General features: G+C 44.4%; 1 protein-coding gene across 1 annotated transcript in view; it reads left to right on the top strand.

Moving 5' to 3' along the window:
* Chdh (choline dehydrogenase) overlaps positions 1-24427 on the top strand; it is a 29360-nt gene that overhangs the window by 2516 nt on the left and 2417 nt on the right. Inside the window, exons 2-6 of the mRNA XM_005317211.5 lie at positions 2858-2931; positions 21299-22069; positions 22655-22806; positions 23595-23724; positions 24014-24148. Coding sequence (XP_005317268.1) covers positions 21352-22069; positions 22655-22806; positions 23595-23724; positions 24014-24148 — 1135 coding nt within the window. The 5' untranslated portion in view covers positions 2858-2931; positions 21299-21351. The remainder of the gene's footprint in view (positions 1-2857; positions 2932-21298; positions 22070-22654; positions 22807-23594; positions 23725-24013; positions 24149-24427) is intronic.

Genomic DNA, 24427 nt, shown 5'->3' on the forward strand with positions numbered 1-24427 from the left:
GCATGCCTTCATGTCCTGGGCTTAGTAGGCACTCATTTAAAATGTCCAAATGAATGAATGAATGAATGAACACTTGTCTTCCTCCAAGGCTGTGCCTAAGCCTGCTGCCTAGGAGAGCTGGTTTGAACTTTCTCCTGTTCCTCCAGGCAAGCAAAGGTCAGGGTCTCGGCCCAGCCTGGAGGACTGCTGTGTGCCTGTGCCCTACCCACCCAGACCCCAGGAGGTGCCTTGTTCCCACTAGAGTCAGGAATCCTGGCCTACACACTGCCTAACTCTACTCGCTCACCATTGTTGCCTTGACTGAGGCTTTTTAGACTCTTGAAGCCTCAGTTTCCGGATCCATCCATATCATGGGGCTGATACCAGCTTTGCCTGCCTACCAGGAGGACTTTAGGAAACTCTGAAGAAATAAGAGACAGGAAAGCAAGTCAGAGAGGTTAAAATTATTTTGTAGCTTTTCAGGCAGATATGTGGGACACTTTTTAAAAGTTCCTAATATCTCTGACTCAAATAGGGAAATTCCCTTGGACTCTAGAGGAACAACAATTCCCAGATTTTATCACTGCTACTCAGACCTTTGTTGCTGGGCTGGATCCATCCCTAAGAGGACAAGGCCATGTGGGCTGTTGACATGTCCTGAGTCCAGTCTCCACCCACACAGGTGGAATTTTCCACTTCATTCTTTTGCAAATATTAAGGCCCTGGGAAGTCAACAGTGGATTCTTTGTCTCCTGAAGAGGAAGCCTTTACGGGCAAATGCCAGTTGTCTCCCAGGGGCCCCTGGAGCTGGCTGAAGCTGGGAAAGGAGTCCTTAGAGCACTCTGGCCCTTGGTGTCCCCTTGCTCCCTGTTCTGCTCCAGCTGCTTGAACTTGGCAGAGTCAACTTTAATGCCTGCTTTGAGCCACGGACCCTGAAGCCACACCCAGGTCTGGAACCCACTGTTTCTAGCAGGGTCACAAACTGCAAACATTCTGTCTGCTCCAGTAGGAGGGGCCAGCCCAGGAAAGCACACAGACTGTGGTCACGGTGGTAACCAAGTATTAATGCCAATTCTGCCAGTTTCTAGGACCAAGCCCTGTGAAGTCACAACCTATGTGTCTTGTTCCCTGGGTATTTACATGGATCTTCACCTTCATTGTTCTCACATTGGGGCTTCAAAGAATATCCAGAAACACAGGGAGGCAGGTACCATTGTTGTTCTGTCAAAACCCCATCAATAAACTGGTGACAGGTCAGCTTCGGGCTGTTGGGGAATCACCTGAGGTTTCAGGGAGCTCTGTATTAGGTCAGTGGTGTTTTTGATCAGTGATTCTTGAATGAATCTGTTTTTGTTGCTCTGATTGTTCTTGTTATTATTTGTAACTGCAGCATCACATTCTGGGGAATGATTTTTGGCCAAATTATATTGTTATATTGTGTATTGCTTGCATGTTTGAATATGTAACAATAAATCCTGCCGCAGTCTGGCTGGGCACAAAATCATGAGCCATTCAAACAGGAACAAAGTTTATTTTTAAACTCCCGCCAGTGCCCTGTATGCTCTGGGGAAATATGCCCACCCCCACAATGAGGGGTTCTCCCAGGCACACACTCCAACAGGAAATCCCTCCTCCGGAATTCCCTCCTACCACACTTCCCCAGCCAATGGGAACTCTCCAGGAGTCCCTTAGCAGGCCCAGGTGGACAGCAGGGGTCTAATATCCATATGAATGCAGATCTTAACATAATCATATCATCTCAATGGCTTGCTGGCGACACCTTTCAACCAAAAATGCCATGCATCATACTACTTGGCTATGGCTCTTAGCAAAATCCCTCAGTAGGTACAACTGTAATACACCAACAAATATGTGGGGAAAAAATTGTGCACTTTATGGAGGAGGAAATGGAGAAGTAAGGCTGAGTGAGGAAGGATGGAACTCAGGCCATGCTATGAACTTGATAAAATCACCAAGTTCTTTTAATTTTTAATTTTTCAAAGTATGCTATTTCCTTTTGCCCTCATTTAAAAACAAAACAAAAACAACAACAAATGACTGAAATGGGTTCTTGTGTTCCCATTTTATGAATGAGGAAGTAGGCCTGGTTGCAATGTCTCTACCCTGACTTTTCTGCAATCCAGAGATCTTGACCATCATCAACTTTCACTTCTCTTCTAAGCGGTGGAACACGACTTGTTGATGTCGTGCATGATCCCCAGCTCCTGATTTATTTCTGCCCTTTAATGCTTGAGTAATTTCTAGTTGATACAGGGAAGCAGTGAGAGTTTTGTAAGTGGCCCACCGTGTGGTCTTAGGACTCTCTGTGGTTAAAGGGATCCAGAAGTTTGAAAGGGAAATGGCAGTGAGCATGCGTGTGAAAGTTGGCAGGCTGGCTGGCTGGTTGGCCATGGATGCAAAGGCCCTTCACCAGAGCGGGCAGTTGGCCCACTTCCTGGGCTTTGCTGGTGTTCTTGGAGGTGGCTAGCAAGTGTATTTGGATTTTCAAATCAGCTGAGCTTTGCAGGGAGCTCCTCCCCTCTTACCTGCAGGAAGTAACTCATGCTACAAGTAGTGACAGGAAAGCTTTGTCCTGAACTTTCTGGCAAGCCACCAAAGCTGACAGGTTTGGGGTCTCCTGGAGATTAATGTCTTGGCTGCAATATTCTTAGACTCTTTGTGGTGAGAAGCTAGATGTTTGTTTTAAAAATTTTAATCTCACATAGGCTGAAATTCACTAAAAAATAATGATAATAAAAATGAAAATATGGAAAATGGAAGCCCATTCTTTTGTTAGGCTCCTCAGACTTTGGTCACTGATCCAGTGCCTTGAAAAGTTTCTAAACTCTGACTTGCATTCTGTACTTATCTTTTACAGACAATCACAGATTGTGTGTGGCTGGGTGGCTCTGGTTGCAGACTGCACTGTATCCTGTCACTTCTGGGCATAAGGTGAGTATGTTTTCACTAAGATTTAGAAAACCAGTTAAAAGTGCATTTGAAACAAAAAGTTGTGACAGAGTGTTTGCAGATGGCCCCAAGCTCCTGTGGAAAAGCTAGAATCCCTCACCCTGGACTAGCCCCTCTGCCTCCATCTGGTTCTTTCCCTTCCTCCTTTAACAGGGATATTTGCGATTCCAAACAAACAAAATATACTACAGAAAAAATTCTAGTCAGGTGTGGTAGTACACGCCCAGTGGCTCAGGAGCCTGAGGCTGGAGGATCACAAGTTCAAAGCCAGCCTCAGCAACAGTGAGACCCTGTCTCTAAGTAAAATAGGGCTGGGGATGTGACTCAGTGGTCGAGTGCCCCTGAGTTCAGTCCCCAGTATCTACCCCCCCCAAAAAAACCTCTTTATTATGGAAAATTTGAAACATGCACAAAATTAGCCAGAAGAGATTATTGAATTTTTTTTTAAAGCCTTGATTTTTTTAAAGGGGGGGGGGAGAGAGAATTTTTTTAATATTTATTTTTTAGTTTTCAGCAGACACAACATCTTTGTTTGTATGTGGTGCTGAGGATCCGAACCCAGGCCGCACGCATGCCAGGCGAGCGCGCTACCGCTTGAGCCACATCCCCAGCCCGAGATTGTTGAATCTTAAATGTCTCTAATTGTTGAATCTTAAAATGTCTCTAATTGTTGAATCTTAAATATCTCTAATTCATTGCTATCATAATAACAAAGCTATACAAAATGAAAGCAAACTGTCTTATGAGACAGTGTCCCCAGTGTCCCTTTCACATGTTACTCTGCATTTCCTTTGAGTTGGTGGATGGATCTAGAAATATGGTCAGATTCAGACACAGACTTCATGGCAAGAATATTTTATATGTGACATGACTTCTCTTGTTCATATTCCTGCTGCTACTGTAAAGAGCAGGTCTTTGGTCTTAGTTGTCTCCTATGAGTGACGTCTCCTGAAATCACTTTGGTGTAGTCCAAGCAGACACTCACCCATATCTTTTCCTGCTGGTTCCTGGTGCACCTTGTCCTGAGATCACCATGGTTGCTATGGAGAGTTGGTTGTGGGCTGGCATAGCAGCATCAGGGACCCTGGAGAGGGTCCTGGGGAGACAAATGATGGAGCCCAGTCCAGCTGGTGTCCATGGGGTAGACAGAAATGGGAGAATTCAGTAGCGCTTTTGTGACCTTATAAGAGAAGTCACTGTGCCTCTCTGCCTCACATTCCAAGTCTCTCTCCCCTATCTGGGAATGGGCAGTGCATTTTTATGCACCACTCATGTGGCATGTGTTTATTGAGTGCCTGCTGTGTGCCTCACTCTGGGAGTTGCACTGTACGCCAAATAATGTATGTAAGGAAAGGAACCTGGCTGGAAGGGCAACTCTAGATGGTTCCTGCTGAGCAGGAATTTGGTGACTTATGGCCACCAGGATGCCTATTTTAGTCAGCTTTTGTTTTGTGTGTTGCTGTGACCAAAAGACCTGACAAGAACAATTTTAGAGGAAGAAAAGTTTATTTAGGGTTCATGATCTCAGAGGTCTCAGTTTGTAGATGGCCAACATCATTGCTCTGGTCTTGAGTGAGGCCTGACATCATGGTGGAAGGGTGTGGTGGAGGAAAGCGGCTCAGGACTTGGCAACAAGGAAACAGAAAGAGAGCTCCACTCACAAGACAGAATATATGCCCCCATGGCACAGCCCCAATGACCGACCTCTTTCAGCCACATCCTACGTGCCTACAGTTACCACCCAGTTAATCTTTATTGGTATTAATGCACTGGTTAAGTTACAGCTCTCATAACCCAGTCACACAAGATCTTTTGGGGGATACCTCATATCTAAACCATCACACAATCTTATGGTGACCTCTGGCTCCTGTGCTGAACCTGGTGTAGGGAGGGTGTTCAGCACCCTTGACGGAGGAAAAGAGGTTGGTTTTCCTCTCATCTTCACCTTACTCTTGTGTTACTGCATACCAGCCAGGACACTGTATTCAACTGACTTCCCCTCAACTGGCTCTAGTGAAAGCTCTGTGTCCCCACTTTCATCCAAGGCCCTCTGCTGTGTGGCCCACGTATCCAGGAAGCCCAGAGCAAGGGCACATCTGAAGGACCCTATCCTTGGGGGCCAGCCTGAGTCTCCTATTTCATCTATCAGAATCATGACTCTTTGAGGGGACCTGAGGAAATTGAGTCACCCTAACAGCAACCTCAGCTGTGCCCGGCCTCCTAAACACACCTGGGATGCTCATTTTGAAGCTACAGATGTGTCCATGAGGGGAAAAACTACAGGTGACCCAAGAAACTGTCCCTGTGATAGGGCAGCCCAGGCTCCACTCTGGTGTTGGGACTTTAGGTTTTCTCACCTTGCTGTCTGCTTTTGATAGAGCTCACTACAGAGGTTTGAGAAAGGGATGAGACCAGCTGGAGAATAGGGGTGTTACAGAGGACGCTTTCTGGAATGCAGAATACAAGGACCCATGGTCCAGGGAGGCACTGAGTGGCAGCAGAGGGGAGGAGGGGAGGGGGGGAGGGCTGCCTCAAGTCTCAGGAGTCACAAGCATTGGCATTGCCCTGCGAGGCTGTCGGCCACATGTTACCAATGGGAAATCCTGCTCTGGTCACACCACAAGGCCCCACAGAGCTGGGAGGACAGCCTGGCCTTCCATGTGGCATCAGACTAGAGGGCTTGCAGTGGTGAGGGGTTTCCTCAGCAGCCTGTGTCCTGCCCTGTCCCACCTCAGCAGCTTCACCAAATGCCCTCTGTGTAATTATCAGGGATGAGAAGCTGGGTACTGGGGAAGAGCAGGGTGGCCTGGTCTTCACGGCTCAGAAGTCTTCTCTGAAGAGCAAGCAATTAGCTCTTTCGGGAGAAGAGGAGAATTTCCAATGGGGTTGTTTTTATATATCAATATGTGGGAAATGAAATCCCTAGGGAAAAAAGCCTGCTTTTTGAAGAAGAGATGACTCTACTAAAAAAAAAAATATTTTAAATTGAAGTACAGTAGTCGTACAGTAAAGTGTGTGTTATGGTACTTTTCATCTGTGTATGTGTCCAGATAGCTTCCATCATGTCAGCATCCAGAACATTCCCTGTGCCCCCCTCCCTGGTGCTCCTGTCCATCTTGGCACACACCTATGGGCTCAGCATCCCATCTTGGACTCCCCAGGACATTTGGTTACAGGCCTTAGGCAGGCCTGTCCCCCACCTGTGTCCCTTCAGACAGCATTAGAATACAGCCTTAGGCCAGGCCCAGCAAACAGTGGGAGGCCAGGCCGCAGTACCCTGTCAGAGAGATGAAACTTCCACAGGTCACCTCACTGCTAATTAATTGAGGTTCCAGTAATTACAAAGCAGCTCCAGGAAGGAGGACAGCTTCCCAGGAATAGAGGCCTTAGAGGGTCCTGAGGGAAGGGGTGAGTCAGGTGCGCACCAGTCCAGACATTGCCTGGAGAAGGGAGCAGTATGTGCCAACGCCCCAGTGGGGAAAGGGGTTTGAGCACCTGAGCTCAGAGAGCAAGCTGCCAGCGAGTGACGTGAGAGGTGGCAGGCTGAGCAGGAACCAGGCCAGGTGGGGTCTTAGAACCATAAGGACCTGGGGTCATGAGGAAGCTCATTCTGGCATCTTGGTGGGGGTGTTGGGTGGCCTTGGTTGGGGATGGCAATGAGGTTTCTATGGGAGAAGGAGCAATGCCCTGTATCATTTACTGGACTGTCACTAGCTCTGAGCTCAGGATTGATCTCAATAATCCTTCCTACCCTGGGCCACCATCCTACCACAGGGCTGGGCAGTAAGATGGTGGTGTCCTTGGGTAGGCCCTCTGAGGCTGCAGGAAAGCAGCCAACCCTCTGCTACCTCCTCAGTGCCCAAGCTCTGGTGTGGATACTTGGTGGCTTGAACCCTTTCCATATGCTGACCACAGCTTTTTGGCTTCCCTAATGTGGCTTCATTGGTCAGGCCTGTGGTGGGGTGGCTCCACTGTGACTTGACAGGGGGTGTAGATAGGGACTTGACCTTTGGGGCTTGTTTCCTATCAGTTATGGGCTGATGGTGATGGCATGGGATGGAGACCCCAGCCAACACCTGTGTCTTTGGGGGTTCGAATGGGATAAACCACCTGACACACTCAGCAGGACAGTTGCTCCAACTGTTCTGAGTTAGTCTGGTTTGATTCTGAGTCTATACCATGGTTTTCTTGGTGCAGTGGCACTCCATGATCAGATAGGTTCACTTACCTGAATGAGGCCCAGCCTAGTGTGGGAACCTCATCTGCCATCTCTTGGTACCTAGTGGTGAACAGTTAGGTTATGTATAATTTTTTGTGGTATAGACTATGCTGGATGGACCCCTTGTGCTTGTTTTTCAGTTTTGCAGTGTTCTTTTCTGGTTAAACTCCTGAAAGTGGGAGTGTTGAGACAAAGGGGTGCATCTTTAAAAATCCAACATGTTCATTACCTTCTGGAAAGGTTTACATGCTCCCCAGTTGTGTCCAAAGCAGGATCATTATTTATCATTCAGCCTGAGCATCTCAAAGGCCAAAATAGATTCAGGCATCACTGGGCATGAAGACCCTGGCTGGAACTGCTCAGCCCATCTGAGTTCATTGTCTCTTCTTGGGTGACTGCCCAAAGCAAGGCAGGACTTTACTGACCCAAAAGATGTAACCCTCACATAGTACACTGCACTAGGCAGAAGCTAGGCAGGAAACATGCTCATGTGTGCACCCAAGAAATGGGTGGGAAGGAAGTGCTGTTAGGAGCCCTGTTCAGAATGTTCTTTCAGAAAGTTCCATCAGCACTGAAGCTGCACAATTCTGCAGACAGATTGTGCTCTGAGTGTGGAGCTCCTGAAACAGTGGGCAAGCATTTTATTCTGATTGTGGTTCTTTTGCATCTTAACTCCATCAAAATTATAAAAACTTATGCAACTGGTCACATGTTCAGAATTGCAGGAAATGTCTTGTCATATAAGATAATCAGTGTTCTGACCACAACATTGGGCAGATTTTTCAAACCTGTTTTTATCTATTGATTTGAGAACTGGAAATGAGAATTCTTAGTTGAAACTACAAAGGACTATTTTGATGAAAGTTAACAGTAAAAAGAGCAGGGTGGGAAGCCTGTATTTGTTACTTCTCATTGTTTCTTCTCTGTACTTGACCCATACCATATCCATCACTGGCCTTGGGCTGGCAGTCTAAACTTGAAAAGTCTCACTTCCCAAACAGCCCATGCCACAGCAACAGGGGCTAGCACCCAGGCTGACCTGCCAGATGGGTGGTAGAGCTTGGGGGGCTGCCCTGTGCTCCAGGAGGTGGGCGTATGTGGCATGAAAGTCTTCTCTCCTGGACTGTGAGGTAGAACAGGTAGAAATCTCTCCCTCAGGCAAGGTGGGTGGACCAGGTCGCATCCTCTCCTCTTGGCAGGAGCCCTAGATCAGGCTTAGCCAAAGTTGGTACCAGAAAATAGGGTAGGTCCAGAGTCAGAAGGAAGACTTGGATTCCACCACATGCTTCAAATCCTGCCCACTGTAGACAGAACCCCTCCTTTTGCTCCAGCACCAACCTAGATGAACACGCTTGCCTTCCTCCTCTCTCTGATCCTGTTCCCACCCATCTCCCATACTGTTAATTCCAGGGGGTTCCTTCCCTGTCTGGATAGCTCTGGGAAGTGGGAAGGGTTTCTTCCCTGTAGCTCTTGCCCTCGGTCACTAGTATGTCCATCCATCCAGTCTGGGAGCCTGATAGGGCACTGTCCTGGGGGTTCAGGGGTCCTTGCCCTCCAAGAATTCCCTTTGGGTAGCAGCCCCCATTTTGGCCCCATTCTCCTGCCCCCTTATTCCCATTACAGTGATGAGCCTTGCCCCAGGCTGCAGACCCACTGAGAGTAGAGCCTGAGTGACAGGTGCCTGTTTCCCCCAGCCCAAGGCCTATCTTCTGAGGGGCTTGGTAAGTCTCGGGGGCAGGAAGTTCTCCCAGGCCTGGGCACCAGCACTGCTGGGGGAGAAGAGGAAAGCTCACCCCAGCCCCTGCCTTGGTATGGGGAGGCGAGTGGGCAGGGGCTAGGTGCTACGTACCTCAGGGAGGTTGAGAGCCAGCGAGGGCCCTGGGGCTGCCATCTCCTTCCTTTAGCAGATCCCAGTCTGCGTTTCTGAGCAAAGAGGCTGAGGCACCTAAGGGGATTTCCTCTAGCAGGAGTACAGACAGATATGCCCCAATTTACTCCCAATCTGGCTCATCCCATCCCTGCCCAAGGGCCGGAGAGATCTGTGGCTAGTCCCAAGCCAGACCTCAAACTCTCAGAACAATTAAAGTTCCCCTTCATGTTAGAGGCTACTGCAGACTGTGGCATTTAGGAAGGTGTTGGAGGCAGAGCTGTGACAGGAGGTGGGGTCCTGGAATGCCAGCGGCAAAGGAGAGGAAACAACTGCTGCCACCCCCACCCCACAGGGAAGGGTCTGTCTTCACTTCTCCACAGTTGGCTCAGCGCCTCTTGGGGAAGCTGCCCGTGTTGCTCTTAATCTTGTCAACTTTGATTATTACCCCATTTCAGACCTCTGTGCCTGTCACCTAGATTGAGACAGATGTCACCTGAGTAACAGGTGCAAGTGGAAGCCCCTGGGTACATCTCCCTACTCCAGAAACTACTGTCCTCCAGTCTTAGTGCTTTTCTCTCTCATAATATGGAGGCACTTAACAATATCCAGGATTGAATTCCATGCTTTGGAGATTTTTTTGTTGTTGTTGTTTGCTTGTTTGTTAAAACATATGTAACATAAAATTTACCATTTAAAAAATTTTAAAGCATATACTTCAGTAGCATTAAGTGTAGTCACACTAGCATACCCACTATCTATTTCCAATTAAAAAAAAAATCTGGTGGTGGGGGGGTTTGCTGTGCTGAGGATCATACCCAGGACCTCACAATGTGCCAGGCAAGTGTTCTACTACTGAGCTACACTCCCAGCCCTCTAAAATGTTTTTGTCACTTTCCAAACAGAAGCACTGTTTCCATCAAACAGTATCTCCCTGTGCCTCTTTCCCCAGCTCCTACTAATCTCTAGTCCATTTGCTGTCTTTGAATTTGCTTTTGCTAGGCACCTTAAGTGAGTAGAATCCTATCACATAACCTGATGCTGGATGCCAAAGGGTTTTTCAAGCTTCATCTATGCTGTGGCTTGTATCAGAACTGCCTTCTCTTTTAAGGCTGAATAATATTCCATTGTATGTATATGCCATGTCTTGCCTATCCACTCATCTGTTATGAGACAGTCTAGTTCTTTCTACCTTTTGGCCATTGTGATGAACACTGCTACAACATTGATACAGAAGTATCTGTTTGAGGCTTCTCTTTCAGTTCTTTGGTATATACATAGGAGTGGAATTGCTGGACCATGTGGTAATACTGTTTAATTTTTTGAGAAACTGCTAACTTGTCTTCCACATTGTCTGCTACATTTTACTCCTCAGCAGCTGCTACCTCGCTCTAGTTCCTCCACCCCCTCGCCAGCCTCTGTTTTCCATTTTGCTTTTGTTTTTTGCCACACATAAATGGATGTGAAGAGGTATCCCATCATGGTTTGGATTCATATTTCTGCAGAGACTGGTGGCACCGAACATCTTGACATGTGCTCATTGACCATTTATGATCTTCTTTGGAGAAAGGTCTATTCAAGTCCTTTTCTATGTGAGTTGGTTGGTGGTGGTTGTTGGATTGTATGCATACTGGATCTTGGTACATTATCAGGCATATATGATTTGAAAATATTTTTTCCTATTAGGTGTACTGTTGATGGTGTCCCTTGATGCACAAGTTTTTAACTTTGAGGAAGTACAGTTTATTTTTTCTTTTTCTTTTCTTTTTTTTTAATTGTTTTTTTTTAACTTTGAGGAAGTATGGGGGTTTTTTTCCTATAATTTCAATCTTACATCCAGGAAAGCAGCACCAATCCAATGTCACAAAGAGTTTCTCTATTTTGTTTTTCACCTGGCTTCCATAATTTGAGATCTACTTTTAGGTATTTGATCTCTTTTGAGTTAATATTTGTATATGGTAAAGGCAAGAGTTCAACTTCATGCTTTATCATGTGGCATTCTAGTTTTCCCAACACCATTTGTTGAAAAGACTCTCCCTTCCCCATGGAAAGATACTTTTGTGCTGTACCACATTCCCAGCCCCTTTTTATACTTTAGAGGCAGGTCTTGCTAAGTTACTTAGGGCTTCTCTAAGTTGCTGAGCTGGCCTTGAACTCATGATCCTCCTTCCCTGGCCTCCTAAACCACTGGGATTCCAGGCATATACCATGGCTCCCAAGTAAAAATTTGTATTTTTAAAGTCCAACATTTTCTTTTTTTTTTTATTCTTTTTTTTTAGAGAGAGAGAGAGAGAGAGAGAAGAGAATGAATGAGAATTTTTGATATTTACTTTTTAGTTTTCAGCAGACACAACATCTTTGTATGTGGTGCTGAGGATCGAACCCAGGCTGCACGCATGCCAGGCAAGTGTGCTACCTCTTGAGCCACATCCCCAGCCCTAAAGTCCAACATTTTCTGATCACACATCTGACCACAGTGTTCTTGAGAATTGAAGTAAGTCTGATCACTGTGGTTGGTGAGGATTTTAAGTTCCAGCTCATGCTGTCCTGGGTGCATTCTGCCTGATGGAGCACTGCATCAAGATGCTTACTGTGGCCTAATTTTGCCTCACAGCCAGATGATTGCCACATCTCCTCTTGCACCTGCGTGTACAAAGGCACCAACAGAGTTGACTGGCAATGAGCAGCACAGGCTGTGTCCTAGGGTTTCATGGGTTTTAATTAGATGTCTTAGAAACAACAACAACAAAAAATGTACATAGATAACTAAATCAAATTTAAGATGCAGGTCTTTGCCAGATGAAAAAGGTTAAAGCCTTTAAAAGCATATGTCAATAATGACCGTTTAGTTCTATGCAAATCAGTGACCTTCACTGCTAGTAGCTGCTCACTTCTTGGTAGCTAGAGGGGCCTGCCTCTGTCACCAGAAACAAGGCTCTTCACTCATTATCAGGAAGGTGGATGACCCTAATTGTGCTTGAGCAGAGTTCTCAGGAACAGGATGTGACTTAGTGTTAACTACTGTGTCATCTTCTACAGTGATCTTACCCCACTGCTGCTGTGGCCACAGTGGTCTTATTTTCAAGGGGCTGGGGGGAGTTCACACATGTATGTGTGCATATGGCTAAGATTAAGTCGGGATCAGCCATAGGTGTTCTCATTTGAAATAGCGTTTGGAAATAGGAATACTGTTATGTGCAGACATGTCTAGGTTTTCATTTAATAAATAAGAAAAACATGTGGTCACTAAAAAAAGTGTGTTATAAAAATATAAGAGATTTGATGTTGGACAAAGCAACATTCTTTTTCTCAATCACCGCACATCAGTTTCTTTAGAATCAAAAGTTCTGGACATATTTTGCAATCTGAAGACTATAATGTCATTTGTTACTTAGGTGTGTGAAAACAAGTTTCTTTGGAGGAAAAAGTTTGCATTTGCAAGTGTTCTATGGAATTGGTTATTTTTTAAAACATATATACTTATTTTTTAGTTGCAATACCTTTATTTTATTTTTGTAAATAAGGATCAAAGGATCAAACCCAGGTCCTCGAATGTGCTAGACAAGTGCTCTACCAATGAGCCACAACCTCGCACCGAGGAATTGGTTATTTTTATTGTTATCAATGTAATTGTTTTTAAGTGTTCAGTGTCTTCGTTGCAGTATGAAACATATTAAAACATCCATGTTCTATTAAAAAACAATCAGTTGACCATCTATGCAAGGATTTAATTCTGGCTCTCTATTCCATTAGTCTGAATGTCTGTCTTTATGTCGCTAGCATGCTGTTTTGGTTACTGTAGCTTTGTGGTAATTTGGGAAGTCAGGAATTGTGAATCCTTTAGCTTTTTCTATTTCAAGGTTTCCTGTTTGTTTGTTTTGCTGTTGGGGGTTTCTTGAGATTCCATAAAAATTTAGGATGAGCTTTTCTACTGCAAAAATGCTACTGGAATTTTGATAGAAATTGTGTTAAATCTGTGTGTCATGTCACCTTGGGTTGTATTGGCATCGTGAGCATATTAACTCTTCCAGTCCACAATCATAGAATGTCTTGCTTTTTTTATGTTGTCCTTAAATTTTTCAGCAACATTTTGTAGTTTTCAATGTAGAAGTCTTTTAACACCTTGGTTAAGTTTATTCTCTATTCCTACTATTTTTTTCTTTTTGATGCTATTATAAATGGCATTTCTTTTCAGATTTTTCATTGTTAGTATAGAAATTTTTGTATACTACAACTTTGCTGAACTTCTCTAATAGCTCTAATGAATTTATTTTGTTTTCTGTGTATAATTTTTCTGTTTTCTACATAGAAGATCATGTCATTTGCAAACAGATACAATTTTACATCTTTCTTTTCAACTTGATTTCCCTCCCCCCCCCCTTAATTGCTGTGGCTGGAACTTCCAATATTATATTGAATACAAATGGCAAAAACAAGCATCCTTGTCTGGTTCCTGATCTTAGAGGAAAATCTTTCCCTCTTTCACCATTGAGTATGATGTTAGCTGTGTGTTTTTTCCATATATGACCTCTGTTGTGTTGAGGAAGTTTCCCCTTATTCCTTCTTTGGTTGTTTTAATTATTCAAGGGTGTTAAATTTTATTGCATGATTTTTCTTTCATTCAGTTAATGTGTATTACATGGAATAATTTTCATATATTGAAGCATCTTTGCACTCTAGGAACAAAACCCACTTGGTCATGGTGTAGAATCCTTTTAACATATTGCTGAAATTAATTTGCTAGTGTTTTGTTGAGACTCTTTACTCTTCATAAGAGAGATTGGCTTGTAGTTTTCTTGCAGTGTCTGCCTGATAGCTTAGTACTGCTGGCTTCAGAATTAGGAAGTTTCCCCTCCTCTTCAATATTTTGGAAGTGTTAGATAGGGGTTGTTGTTAATTCTTTAAATGTTTGGTAGAGTTCACCATGAAGATATCTGGTCCAGAGCTTTTCTTTGATGGGAGGTTTTGGTTACTGACTCTATCTCCTTACTGATTATAAGTTTTTTCAGATATTCTGTTTCTTCATGATTCAGTTTTGGTAGGTTGTTTCTGGAAATTAGTCTATTTCTTCTAGATTATCCAATTTATTGGTATACTATTGATTATAATACTCTTATAATCTTTTTTATAAAACCTAAACCTGCATTTAGTAAAGTCAGTAGTCATATCCATACTGTCATTTCTGAGTTTGCTGATTTTGAATGCACTACTAATGTGAATCTCCAAGACTTTTTTCTTAAACTTGTACCTAAGGAAGAAAAGACTATCAATTTTGTTGTTTTCTGAAGAACTGACTTTTGTCTTAATTGATTTTATTTATTGTTTTTCTACTTTTATTTATCTCTAATCTATATTTCCTTCCTGCTGCTAGCTTTTGGTTGTTTTTTTTTCTGTTTCTTTGAAGTATAAAGTTAAGCTTTTATTTCAGATCTTTCTCTATTTTAATGTATGCAATTACAGCTATAAATTTCCCTCAGTGCTGTTTCCATTGTATATCTTAAGTTTTGGTATTTTGTGTTTTTCATTTGTCTTGGCATGTTTCTAATTCTTGTGATTTCTTCTTTGACTCATAAATTGCTTTAAAACTTTAAAAAATTTCTACCTGTTTGTGAATTTTCCTTCTGTTATCGATTTCTAGTTTCATTCTACTGTGATCTAAAAAGATTCTTGGTAGATTTGTCTTTTTAAATTTATTAAGACTTGTTTTACTGCCTAACATGTAATCTTCTAGGAGATTCTTCCTTGCGCCCTTGAGGGAAAATGTGTATTCTGTTGTTGGTTTGGGTGTTCTGTAATTATCTGTTAGGTTCCATTGGTTTATGGTGTTATTTACATCTTCTATTTCCTTTTTGATGCATCATTATTGAAATCTGAGTATTGGAAACATTATTATTATAGAACTGTCTGTTTCTCCTTTCAACATCTCAGTGTTTGCTTTATATATTTTGGGGCTCTGATATGTGGTTCATATGTTAATTTCATGCTTTAAATTTTCTTACATCAATTCAGGCCACAACCTTCTTTATATTCTGAGTATATTTTTAGATTTCCACAATGTTGACGTGAGATGCTGTGGTTCCTTCCCTGCTGTGGTATTTCTTTGTACAACTATATAACTGCAACTGTTTCATTGTGCTGTGTCTCTCCATAAACTTCTTTTTGCTTTGGTTGTTGTTGTTGTTGTTTTTTTTTTTTTTTTTTTTTAAACTGATGCTGGAGATTGAACTCAGGGCCTTATGCATGCTGAGCAAGCACTCTACCATTGAGCTACACGCCCCTAGATGTCCATATACCTTTTGAAATCAGCATGTCAGGTTACACACACACACACACACACACACACACCCCCTACTAAGATTTGATTTGCATTGTATTGGGTCTAATTGACATAATAACAATATTGGGTCTTCCCATTCGTGGGATCTCATTCTGTTTATTTAAGTCATCTTTAATTTTTCTCAGTGTTTTGCAGTTTTCTCTGTATAAGTCTTGCACCAATTTTGTTAAATTTACTTCTAATTGTTTCATATTTCTGGATGCTCTTCTAAGTGTGTTTGTCTCTTTGATCCCTCCCTCCATGAACAACCAATCTCCCAATCAAACCAAAATTGGTTTGCTGTTGATTCTGATGATGCCACATTCATACAGCAAAAGGATGTGAGGAGGTTCGTGCTCATACAGTGGGCTTCATGAGGCAAGTAGTACAGGCACCCAGGTCAGAGCAGTTGGCTTGAGCAAAGGGAGGAGCAAGTGTTCCTGGATTCTATGGTAGCCACAGTGTGGGGCCAAGGTAAAGACACCTGTATACAGAAGGAATGGGGTAATTTGAACTTCCACACTCATACATGGGGCAGGAATGCCAGGCGAGAATTGGAGGGGTGCATAGGTGTAGGAGCTGTCAGTGGTCAGACATCAAATATGGGGTCAGACTCTTTATTATAGTTTTTAGAAGAGTTAAATTTTTTAGAGCAGTTTCATAGCAAAATCAAAAGGAAGACACAGAGTTCCCATAGAGCCCTCACACATGAATAACCCCTCCCCCATTTTCACCTTTCCTCTCCAGAATGGTGCATTCATTACAGGTGACAGATCAGGACTGATGTGCATGATCATAGAGATGTACATGATTTATACTAGGGTCCCTGGTAGTGGTGTGCATCCTATGTCACTATGTATAGTGATATCTCTGTGTATGGGATAGAGCAGTTTCACTGCCCTAAATCTTCTCTCTGCCCTCCCCCTCATCTCTACCTTTCTCCCTCAAACCCCTGGCAACCACCCATCTTTTTACTGTCCCCATGTTTTTGCCTTTGCTAGAATGTCGTATTGTCAGAATCATACATCATAATTTACTGATTGCATTTAGGTAACCTGCATTTAAGTTTTCTTTGTGCCCTCTCATGACTTCAGGGATCATTTCTTTTTAGCAGTGAGTAATTTGCCATTGTCTGGATGCACCAGTGTGTTTATCCATTCACCTGCTGAAGGACATCCTGAGTGCTTCCAAGTTTGGACAATTATTAATAAAGCTGCTGTAAATGTCCATGTGTAGGTTTGTGTGTGAATGTGTGTTCAGCTCCTGTGTGTAAATACCAAGGAACGCAATTGCTGGGTTATTTAAAAAAAAAAAAAATTTAGTTTTATAAGAAATCGCCAAGCTATCTTCCAAAGTGGGTATTACATTTTGTATTTTCTCCAGCAATGAGTGAGAATTTCTATTGCTTGCATATATTTGCCAGAAGTTGATGGCATTGGGGTTCTAGATTTTGACCATTCTAATAGGTATGTAGTGGTACTACTTTTCTTTTTCTTCTTTTTTTTTTTTCACTCGGGACTGAACCCACGGGTGCTTAACCACTGAGCCACATCTTCAGCCCTTTTTATTTTTTGAGACAGGGTCTCCCTAAATTTCTGAGGATGGCCTTGAACTTGCGATGCTCCCATCTTGGCCCCCTGAGTCTCTGGGATTATAGGCATGTGTCACCACACCCAGTGTTAGTGGTATTTTATTCTTGTTTTAATTTTCATTTCCCTGATGACCTATGATGTTAAAGCATCTTTTCTTATGCTTGTTTGCCACCTGTATATCATCTTTGGTGGGGTATCTATCAAGGTCTTTGGCTTGCTTTTAATAGGGTTTTTATTAAAAGGCTGGGGAATGTGGCTCAGTGGTAAAACACCCCTGCATTCAATTCCCAGTATCTCCTGAGAAAAAAATATATTTGTATATTTTGGATAATAGTTCTCTATCCCATAGGAATTCTGCAAATATTTTAGTCCAGTCATTGACTTGTCTTCTCAATTCTTGACAGTATATCTGCCGAGTACAATATTTTTATTTTAATGAAGTTGAGTTTATCAGTTTTTCTGTAATGGATTTTGCCTTTGGTGTCCTATCTGAAAAGCCCTTGTGAAACACAAGGAAATCTAGATTTTCTTCTGTTATCTTCTAGGGGTTTTATGTTTTGTATTTTATGTTGTACATTTAGATCTGTGATCCATTTTGAATTAATTGCTGTAAAGGAAGAAGAAGATCCACATCTAGATTGATGTGTGGGGCCTTGGCTGTCCAAGGCCAACTGACTGTATTTTTGTAGTGTACACAGAATATATACCTCATAGCCACACCCCAGTTCCCACCTCTTCCAGCCACATCCTACCACTTCAATTAATCCCATCAGGGATCAATTCACTGATTGATTGGGTTAAGACAACCCAATCATTTCTCCTCTGAATCTTGTTGCATTGTCTCACATGTGACCTTAAGGGGGATACCTCACATCCAAACCATAACAGCAATAAAGTATGATATTCATTTTATTTATGGGGTTTTTGTAGATATTCTTTATCATGTTGAAGCTCCCTGCCCATTCCTACTTCACTGAGCTTTTTTTGGATTGGTTTTGTTCTCATGAACAAGTATTTGATTTTGTCAGATGCTTTTTCTGCATCTATGGTTATGATGTGAATTTTCTTCTTTAGCCTCTTGGTGTCATAGGTTACTTTAATTGCTTTTCAAATAGTGAGCCAGCCTTATGTACATAGGACAAATCCCCACTTGACTATGATGTTTAGTTCTTTTTATGTATATTTTGTTGAGGTTTTTTAAATTTATGTTCATGAGAGATACTGGTCTATAGTTATATTTTTGTCTGGTTTTGGTAGTAGGGTGATGCTGGCTTCGTAGAATGAATTAGGAAATGAAAGCAGAATGACTATCTTATGAAGAATGATGGAGAATTGGTCTGCTTTTACCCTTAAGTGTTTGGTAGAAGTCGCCTGAGAGCCCCTGCGGGTGTGATACTTTCTGTGTTGAAATGTTAACTATTGATTCCATTTCTTTAATAGACATTGTCTTATTCAAAGCATATTTGTTTGCCTTCCAAGAAATTGGCCATTTGATCTAGATTATCTCCTTTATGTTAAAAGATGTATTCACTAGGGGTACACAGAATCTTTTAGGTGTATTTTTCAATTTAGTAAGCTAGAGTTTTGGTGGGGGAAGTTGTTTTTCCTTTTAGCGCTTGGCTAGTGTTCCATTGCCTTCTGGATTGCATGTTTTCTGACAAGAAGCTTGCTGTCATTCTTACATAAAGTCCTCTGTTTTCATCTGGCTACTTTGATGGGTTCTCTCTTTATCTTGGAGTTTTAGCAGTTCAACTCTGACGTCCTTGGAGGCATTTTTTCTTTATGTTAATCCTGCTTGGGATGCTTAAAGAATCTGGAATCTATGATGTTTGTCTTGCACTCATTTTGAAAAAGTCTCATCAGTTTCTTCAAATATTTTATTTGTTCTGGTTAGATGTACATGACAGTAGAGTGTATTTTGACATGTTATACATACATGGAGTATAACTTATTCTGATTATGTATAACCACAAGAATGGGATTCTGATGTGGCATTTCAAAGGTCATGTATTCATCTATGAACATGAAAGTTATGTCCAATTCATTCTACTGTCTTTCCTATTCCCATCCCCACTTCCCTTTGTCTAATCCAATGAACCTCTATTCTTCCCTCTCCCTCCTTCATTGTGTGTTAGCATCCGCATATCAGAACATTCTGCCTTTGGTTTTTTGGGATTGGAAAATATCACTTAGCATGATAGTCTCCAGATCCATCCATTTACTGGCAAAAGTCATAAAGCAGTCATTCTTTTTTTATGGCTAATTTTCCAGTGTGTGCATGTATGTGTATACATATATACATACCACATATGTGTGTGTATATGTATGTGTGCATGCGAATATATTCCACATTTTATTATCCATTTGTCTGTTGAAGGACACCTAGGTTGGTTCCATAGCTTAGCTATTGTGAATTGAGCTGCTATAAACATTGATGTGGCTGTGTCACTGTAGTATACTGATTTCATAAGTCCTTTGGTTATATACCAAGGGATGGGGTAACTGGGTCAAATTGTGGTTCCATTTCAAGTTTTCTGAGGAATCTCTATACTGCTTTCCAGAGTGGTTGCAACAATTTGCAATCCCACCAGAAATACTATGAGTGTACTTCTCCCCACATCCTCGCCAACATTTATTGTTACTTGTATTCTGACTGGAGCGAGATGGAATCTCAGTGTAGTTTTAATTTGCATTTCTGTAATTGCTTGAGATTTTGAACATTTTTCATATATTGACCCATTTGTATTTCTTCTGTGAAGTGGCTGTTCAGTTCCTGTTTTCTATTATCTTCCATTTGTCTGTATATCATTTTTCAAATATTTTGTCTCCCTTTTGTGGTGCTGGGTAAGCACTCTACCACTGAGCTACACCTGCAGCCCCCTTGTTTTCCCTCCTCTCCTTCTACCCCTCTTGGATCCCAGTTATCCATACTTCAGATGGTTTGATATTGACCTTAAGCTTCAGCTGTTCTGCTCTCCCCCTTTCCCTCTTCTGTTTACCTTCAGATTCACTATTTATCTCCAGTATTATATTTTTTCTTGAATTTCTGTTGCCAATGTTTTGCTCGATTCTGTTCAATATGTTGCCCACCCTTTTTACTAATCTTTTATAATGTTCATCTTGGTTCTTTTAATGTCTGAAGGTTGTAATATCCAGTGGGTCATCCTTTGGTCTGGTTCTGTTGACTGTTTTCTCTCTTGACAGGGAGTCATTTATCTTTTAAAAACTTTGTATGGAATACTAGCCTCACATGTTCAGGACAGTGGAGGCCGAGATGGTTTTCCTACTTTTTATTCCATCAGGTTGTTAGTTGGGAGTTGAGCGGTGGGGGGCTCTGAGGGGGCCTAGAGGCTCTTCTCAGTGTGTCTGCTTCAGACAGGACTGTGGGGAGCCCCTGCCTTCTTCCTCCTGTGCCTTGGCACAGAGAAGAGAAAGGAGTCGTCTTCTCTGTATTCTTACCCTGCCTCTAGTGCTAGGCTGTATTTATGAGGTACAAGATTCAAGGTAGGGCTTATCAGAATTTTCTTGGGGGTTCCTAGTTCTCGTAACTAGGTCAACTTCTGTATTGGGAAGACACATTGGGCCTGTACCTTATGGGTGGGCTTTCTCCAGTATTGTTACTGGAGGTTGTGAAGGCATACCCTGATTCTTTTCTACTGAGTATGTTGGGTTTGAGTTTAACATTGTTGTGGAAGAGACCCTGCAAATACTACTGCATTTTCCCTGTCAAAATTCTAGTAGTATGCTACAAAGTGATCTTTTAAGAGTGTCTCTCTGACCCTGTCCCCTTCTTAAAACCTCTCTGCTGCTCCTGTGGTCCCTCAAGTCAAAGGCTATGAGCTCCACAGTCTGGGGACCCTTCCTTCCATTACTTATGCCTTTTTCTCCTCCCTGGCTCCAGAATATCAGTTTTGGAAGCAGATTTTTTTTTTCCTCTATCACTAGAGAAAAATACCATGCCTGGTAGGGGTTTGGCAACTGTCTCCAGTGAACGAGTGTAGGTGCCTTTGCTTTCCCACCCTGGAAAGCTCACTCTTCTGCCTTCCAGTAGACAGACTTTCGGCCTCCTGGTTCATGCACAATGTCACAGGAAAATCTTTTCAGGGTACCCCTGCTGCTACCCAAGCCCTGTGATAGTGGGTCCTGGCTGGCCTACTTCGATATGGAATTTTTTGCTCCTTCTCAGTTGCCGTTAGAAGTGACTGTGGGTGACTGCTGGCCCCAACCAATGCAGAGCAGGCCCTTGGTGACCTTCCAGTGGACTTTTGCTGTCCCAGTATGGCCACCCCAGCTTTGGTCTGATTTTTGCACATGCTCGCAGATTAGGATGCTTAAAGCCCCTTTTCTTGTCCTAGGAAAAGTGGATTGTCCCATTCCCCTCCGTGGACAGGAAGACTTGAGCTGAAATATGTGGCGTATCCTTCAAGGCTGGAGCCAAGGGTGCTTGGGCCGTCGGGGAGTCCTGGCATGGGCAACCCTGGGGCAGCCAGGGCCTCCGGGTAGCAGAGCCCGGACTAGCACTGGCTCGCAGATCGGGGATGAGCACAGCTACGTGGTGGTGGGCGCAGGCTCGGCGGGCTGTGTGCTGGCCAATCGGCTCACCGAGGACCCTGCAGAGCGGGTGCTGCTGCTGGAGGCAGGGCCCAAGGACGTGCTGGCTGGGAGCAAGCGGCTCCTATGGAAGATCCACATGCCCGCAGCCCTCGTGGACAACCTGTGTGATGACAAGTATAACTGGTACTATCACACAGAGCCGCAGCCGGCCATGGACAGGCGTGCACTGTACTGGCCGCGTGGCCGCGTCTGGGGTGGCTCATCATCCCTCAATGCCATGGTCTACATCCGTGGGCACGCTAAGGACTACGACCGCTGGCAGAGCCAAGGCGCTGAAGGTTGGGACTATGAACACTGCCTGCCCTACTTCCGCAGGGCACAGGGCCACGAGCTGGGTGCCAGCCAGTACCGTGGCGGCGATGGCCCACTGCGTGTGTCCAGAGGCAAGACAGGCCACCCGCTGCACCTGGCATTCCTGCAGGCGGCACAGCAGGCTGGCTACCCTCTCACCGACGACATGAACGGCTTCCAGCAGGAGGGCTTTGGCTGGATGGATATGACCATCCACGAAGGTAGCGTGGGTCCCCGCTGTCCTCACCTCCTAAACTGTACTCTATCATGGCCCATTCTCTCTAGCCCTATTGGGATCAGTAAGTGTGGTAAAATGGTATTGGGGGAAAGTAGGTGATACATTGGCCCCCAGATGCTACAGAATGTACCCTAATACCAGAGACATGGCATCACTTTGGCCCTGGTGGTGTGGACAAGGGATAATGGGCTTCTTGGACCAAGAGCTCAGAGTTTTCTAGAAGAGGAAATTGAGGTACAGAGAGGCATCAGGAGCACATGGCCCTCTTCAGTGGCACCCTCTTTCATAAACTGGGATACTGACGCAGAAGCGTGTAGGACAGAAGCAAGGCCAGGGCTCAACTCGGGGTCCTGACCCCTCTGTCATCCTGTTAGGGTAAAAGATGGTTTTCCACCTGTGCCCAGGGGATCTCGGGTAATTGTCGACTTGGGCAGGGTTTCAGGGCTCAACCTTACTTTGAAGACAGGCCTTGCACAGGCAGAGGCAGGACATATTCATCATTTCCCCAGCCTTCCAACAGTGTCAGGGAAAGAGCAGGGGCTATACTTGATCTTGCTCTGTCCTGCAGGCAAGCGCTGGAGTGCAGCCTCTGCCTATCTGCACCCGGCACTGAACCGCCCCAACCTCAGGGCTGAAGTCCAGACGCTTGTGAGCAGGGTGCTGTTTGAAGGCAACCGTGCTGTGGGTGTGGAATACATCAAGAATGGCCAGAGCCACCGGGTGAGTGAACTACAGCAGGGCCCCTGTTAGCTCAGAGCACAGGAAGGGAATGTGCAGTGACCTGGCAGCCTGGGCAGAAGTCATGCCCTCCTCCCCAGCCACATGCTCTTGTCCCTCTGATGAGTGACAGAAGAGATGGATTTCCTCTGCCTCATAGGGAGGCTGTGGCTGGTAGAGAGGAGGAAGATTCTCTGGTACCAGTATGCCATGCCCACCTCAGGTTTATGCTAGATGTCTTAAAACCCATAAATGAGATTGAATGCTGTGCTGCTGCAGTGTGCTTTTCTCTACTTACCAGGTTGGTTTGGCTCCATGCATGCATGCTTTTACTACTTGAGTGACTGTTTTCATTCACCTCATTTAAATGCCCCCGTCTGCTTTATTTTTTTGCTACTTGGGATGGAACCCAAAGAGTTGGGCACACTAGTTGCTATATCAGAGCCCTTGAGATAGGATCAGAGTTGTGGAGGCTGGGTTCTAAGCTGTGATTGTCAGCCTCCTCTGTTTTTAAGGCCACTGTTACAGAATGTTCTAGAGCTAGGTCCATGATTTGAACATACCCTGAATGCACTTGCAGGTTACTTTCAAATGGTGACACAGTGCACTCCCCCTTTATTCCTGGGCCTGTGAGCAGGATCTCTAGGGTGGTGACTGCAGCATCCTCATGCCCAACATGAGTACATCCCAAGGCCATGTTCTTGTGGCTCTGGAGTGGGGTGCTGGTCGGTGAGCTGTGAGAATAGCTGGCTCTCAGGAGATATGACTGGGTGGTTCTTTGCCTCTTCCAGGCTTATGCCAGCAAGGAGGTGATCCTGAGCGGGGGTGCCATCAACTCTCCACAGCTGCTCATGCTTTCAGGCATTGGGAATGCAGATGACCTCAAGAGACTGGGCATCCCTGTGGTGTGCCACCTGCCTGGTGAGCCTCCCCCCTTACTACTTCCAGAAACTGACACATCTTTCCCATGAACCCAAGGGTCTCCAGATTGCCCTGGACATTCCTGACCCTGGGCATGGATCTGTAGCCAGCCCCTCCCACTTGGACAAGGCAGGCAGCTTCAAGAGAGGGCTGGAGTTGCAGGAAGGGTGGCTGAGACACAGGGGCCAGACAGGAGCTGGCTTAGAAGATAAGTGAAAGGGGGACAGGGTTCGAAGCCAGCTAAGCCTCCATGGTAGCCATTTTCCCTAACCACTCCCTCCCGTTCCAGGAGTTGGCCAGAACCTGCAGGACCACCTGGAGATATACATCCAACAGGCCTGCAGCCACCCCATCACCCTCCACTCAGCCCAGAAGCCCTTGAGGAAGATCTGCATTGGACTGGAATGGCTGTGGAGATTCACAGGTAGGCAGGTTCCTCTGTGACCTTGGTAGCTGTGGGCATTGTGCTCTCCTTCCCGAGGAGCTAAGCAAGGACTCGAGGGGCTTCAGGTTTCCATTTGAAGCTGAATTAGGCCCTTTACCTGAGCCCTAAGCTCCTGCCTGACAGACTGGTATGAGGGCCTGAAGCCCTTAGCACAGTGCCCACTCAAGCAGAATGCTCAGGTGCTGCCCTTCTTATAGGCAGGTGGGGATGGACCCCCACGTGGAACAAGGCAGAGAGAAGACCTTGGTACTGGGCTGC

Source organism: Ictidomys tridecemlineatus, chromosome 2 (genome assembly GCF_052094955.1).
Source record: "Ictidomys tridecemlineatus isolate mIctTri1 chromosome 2, mIctTri1.hap1, whole genome shotgun sequence".
NCBI classification, from domain to species: Eukaryota; Metazoa; Chordata; class Mammalia; order Rodentia; family Sciuridae; genus Ictidomys; species Ictidomys tridecemlineatus.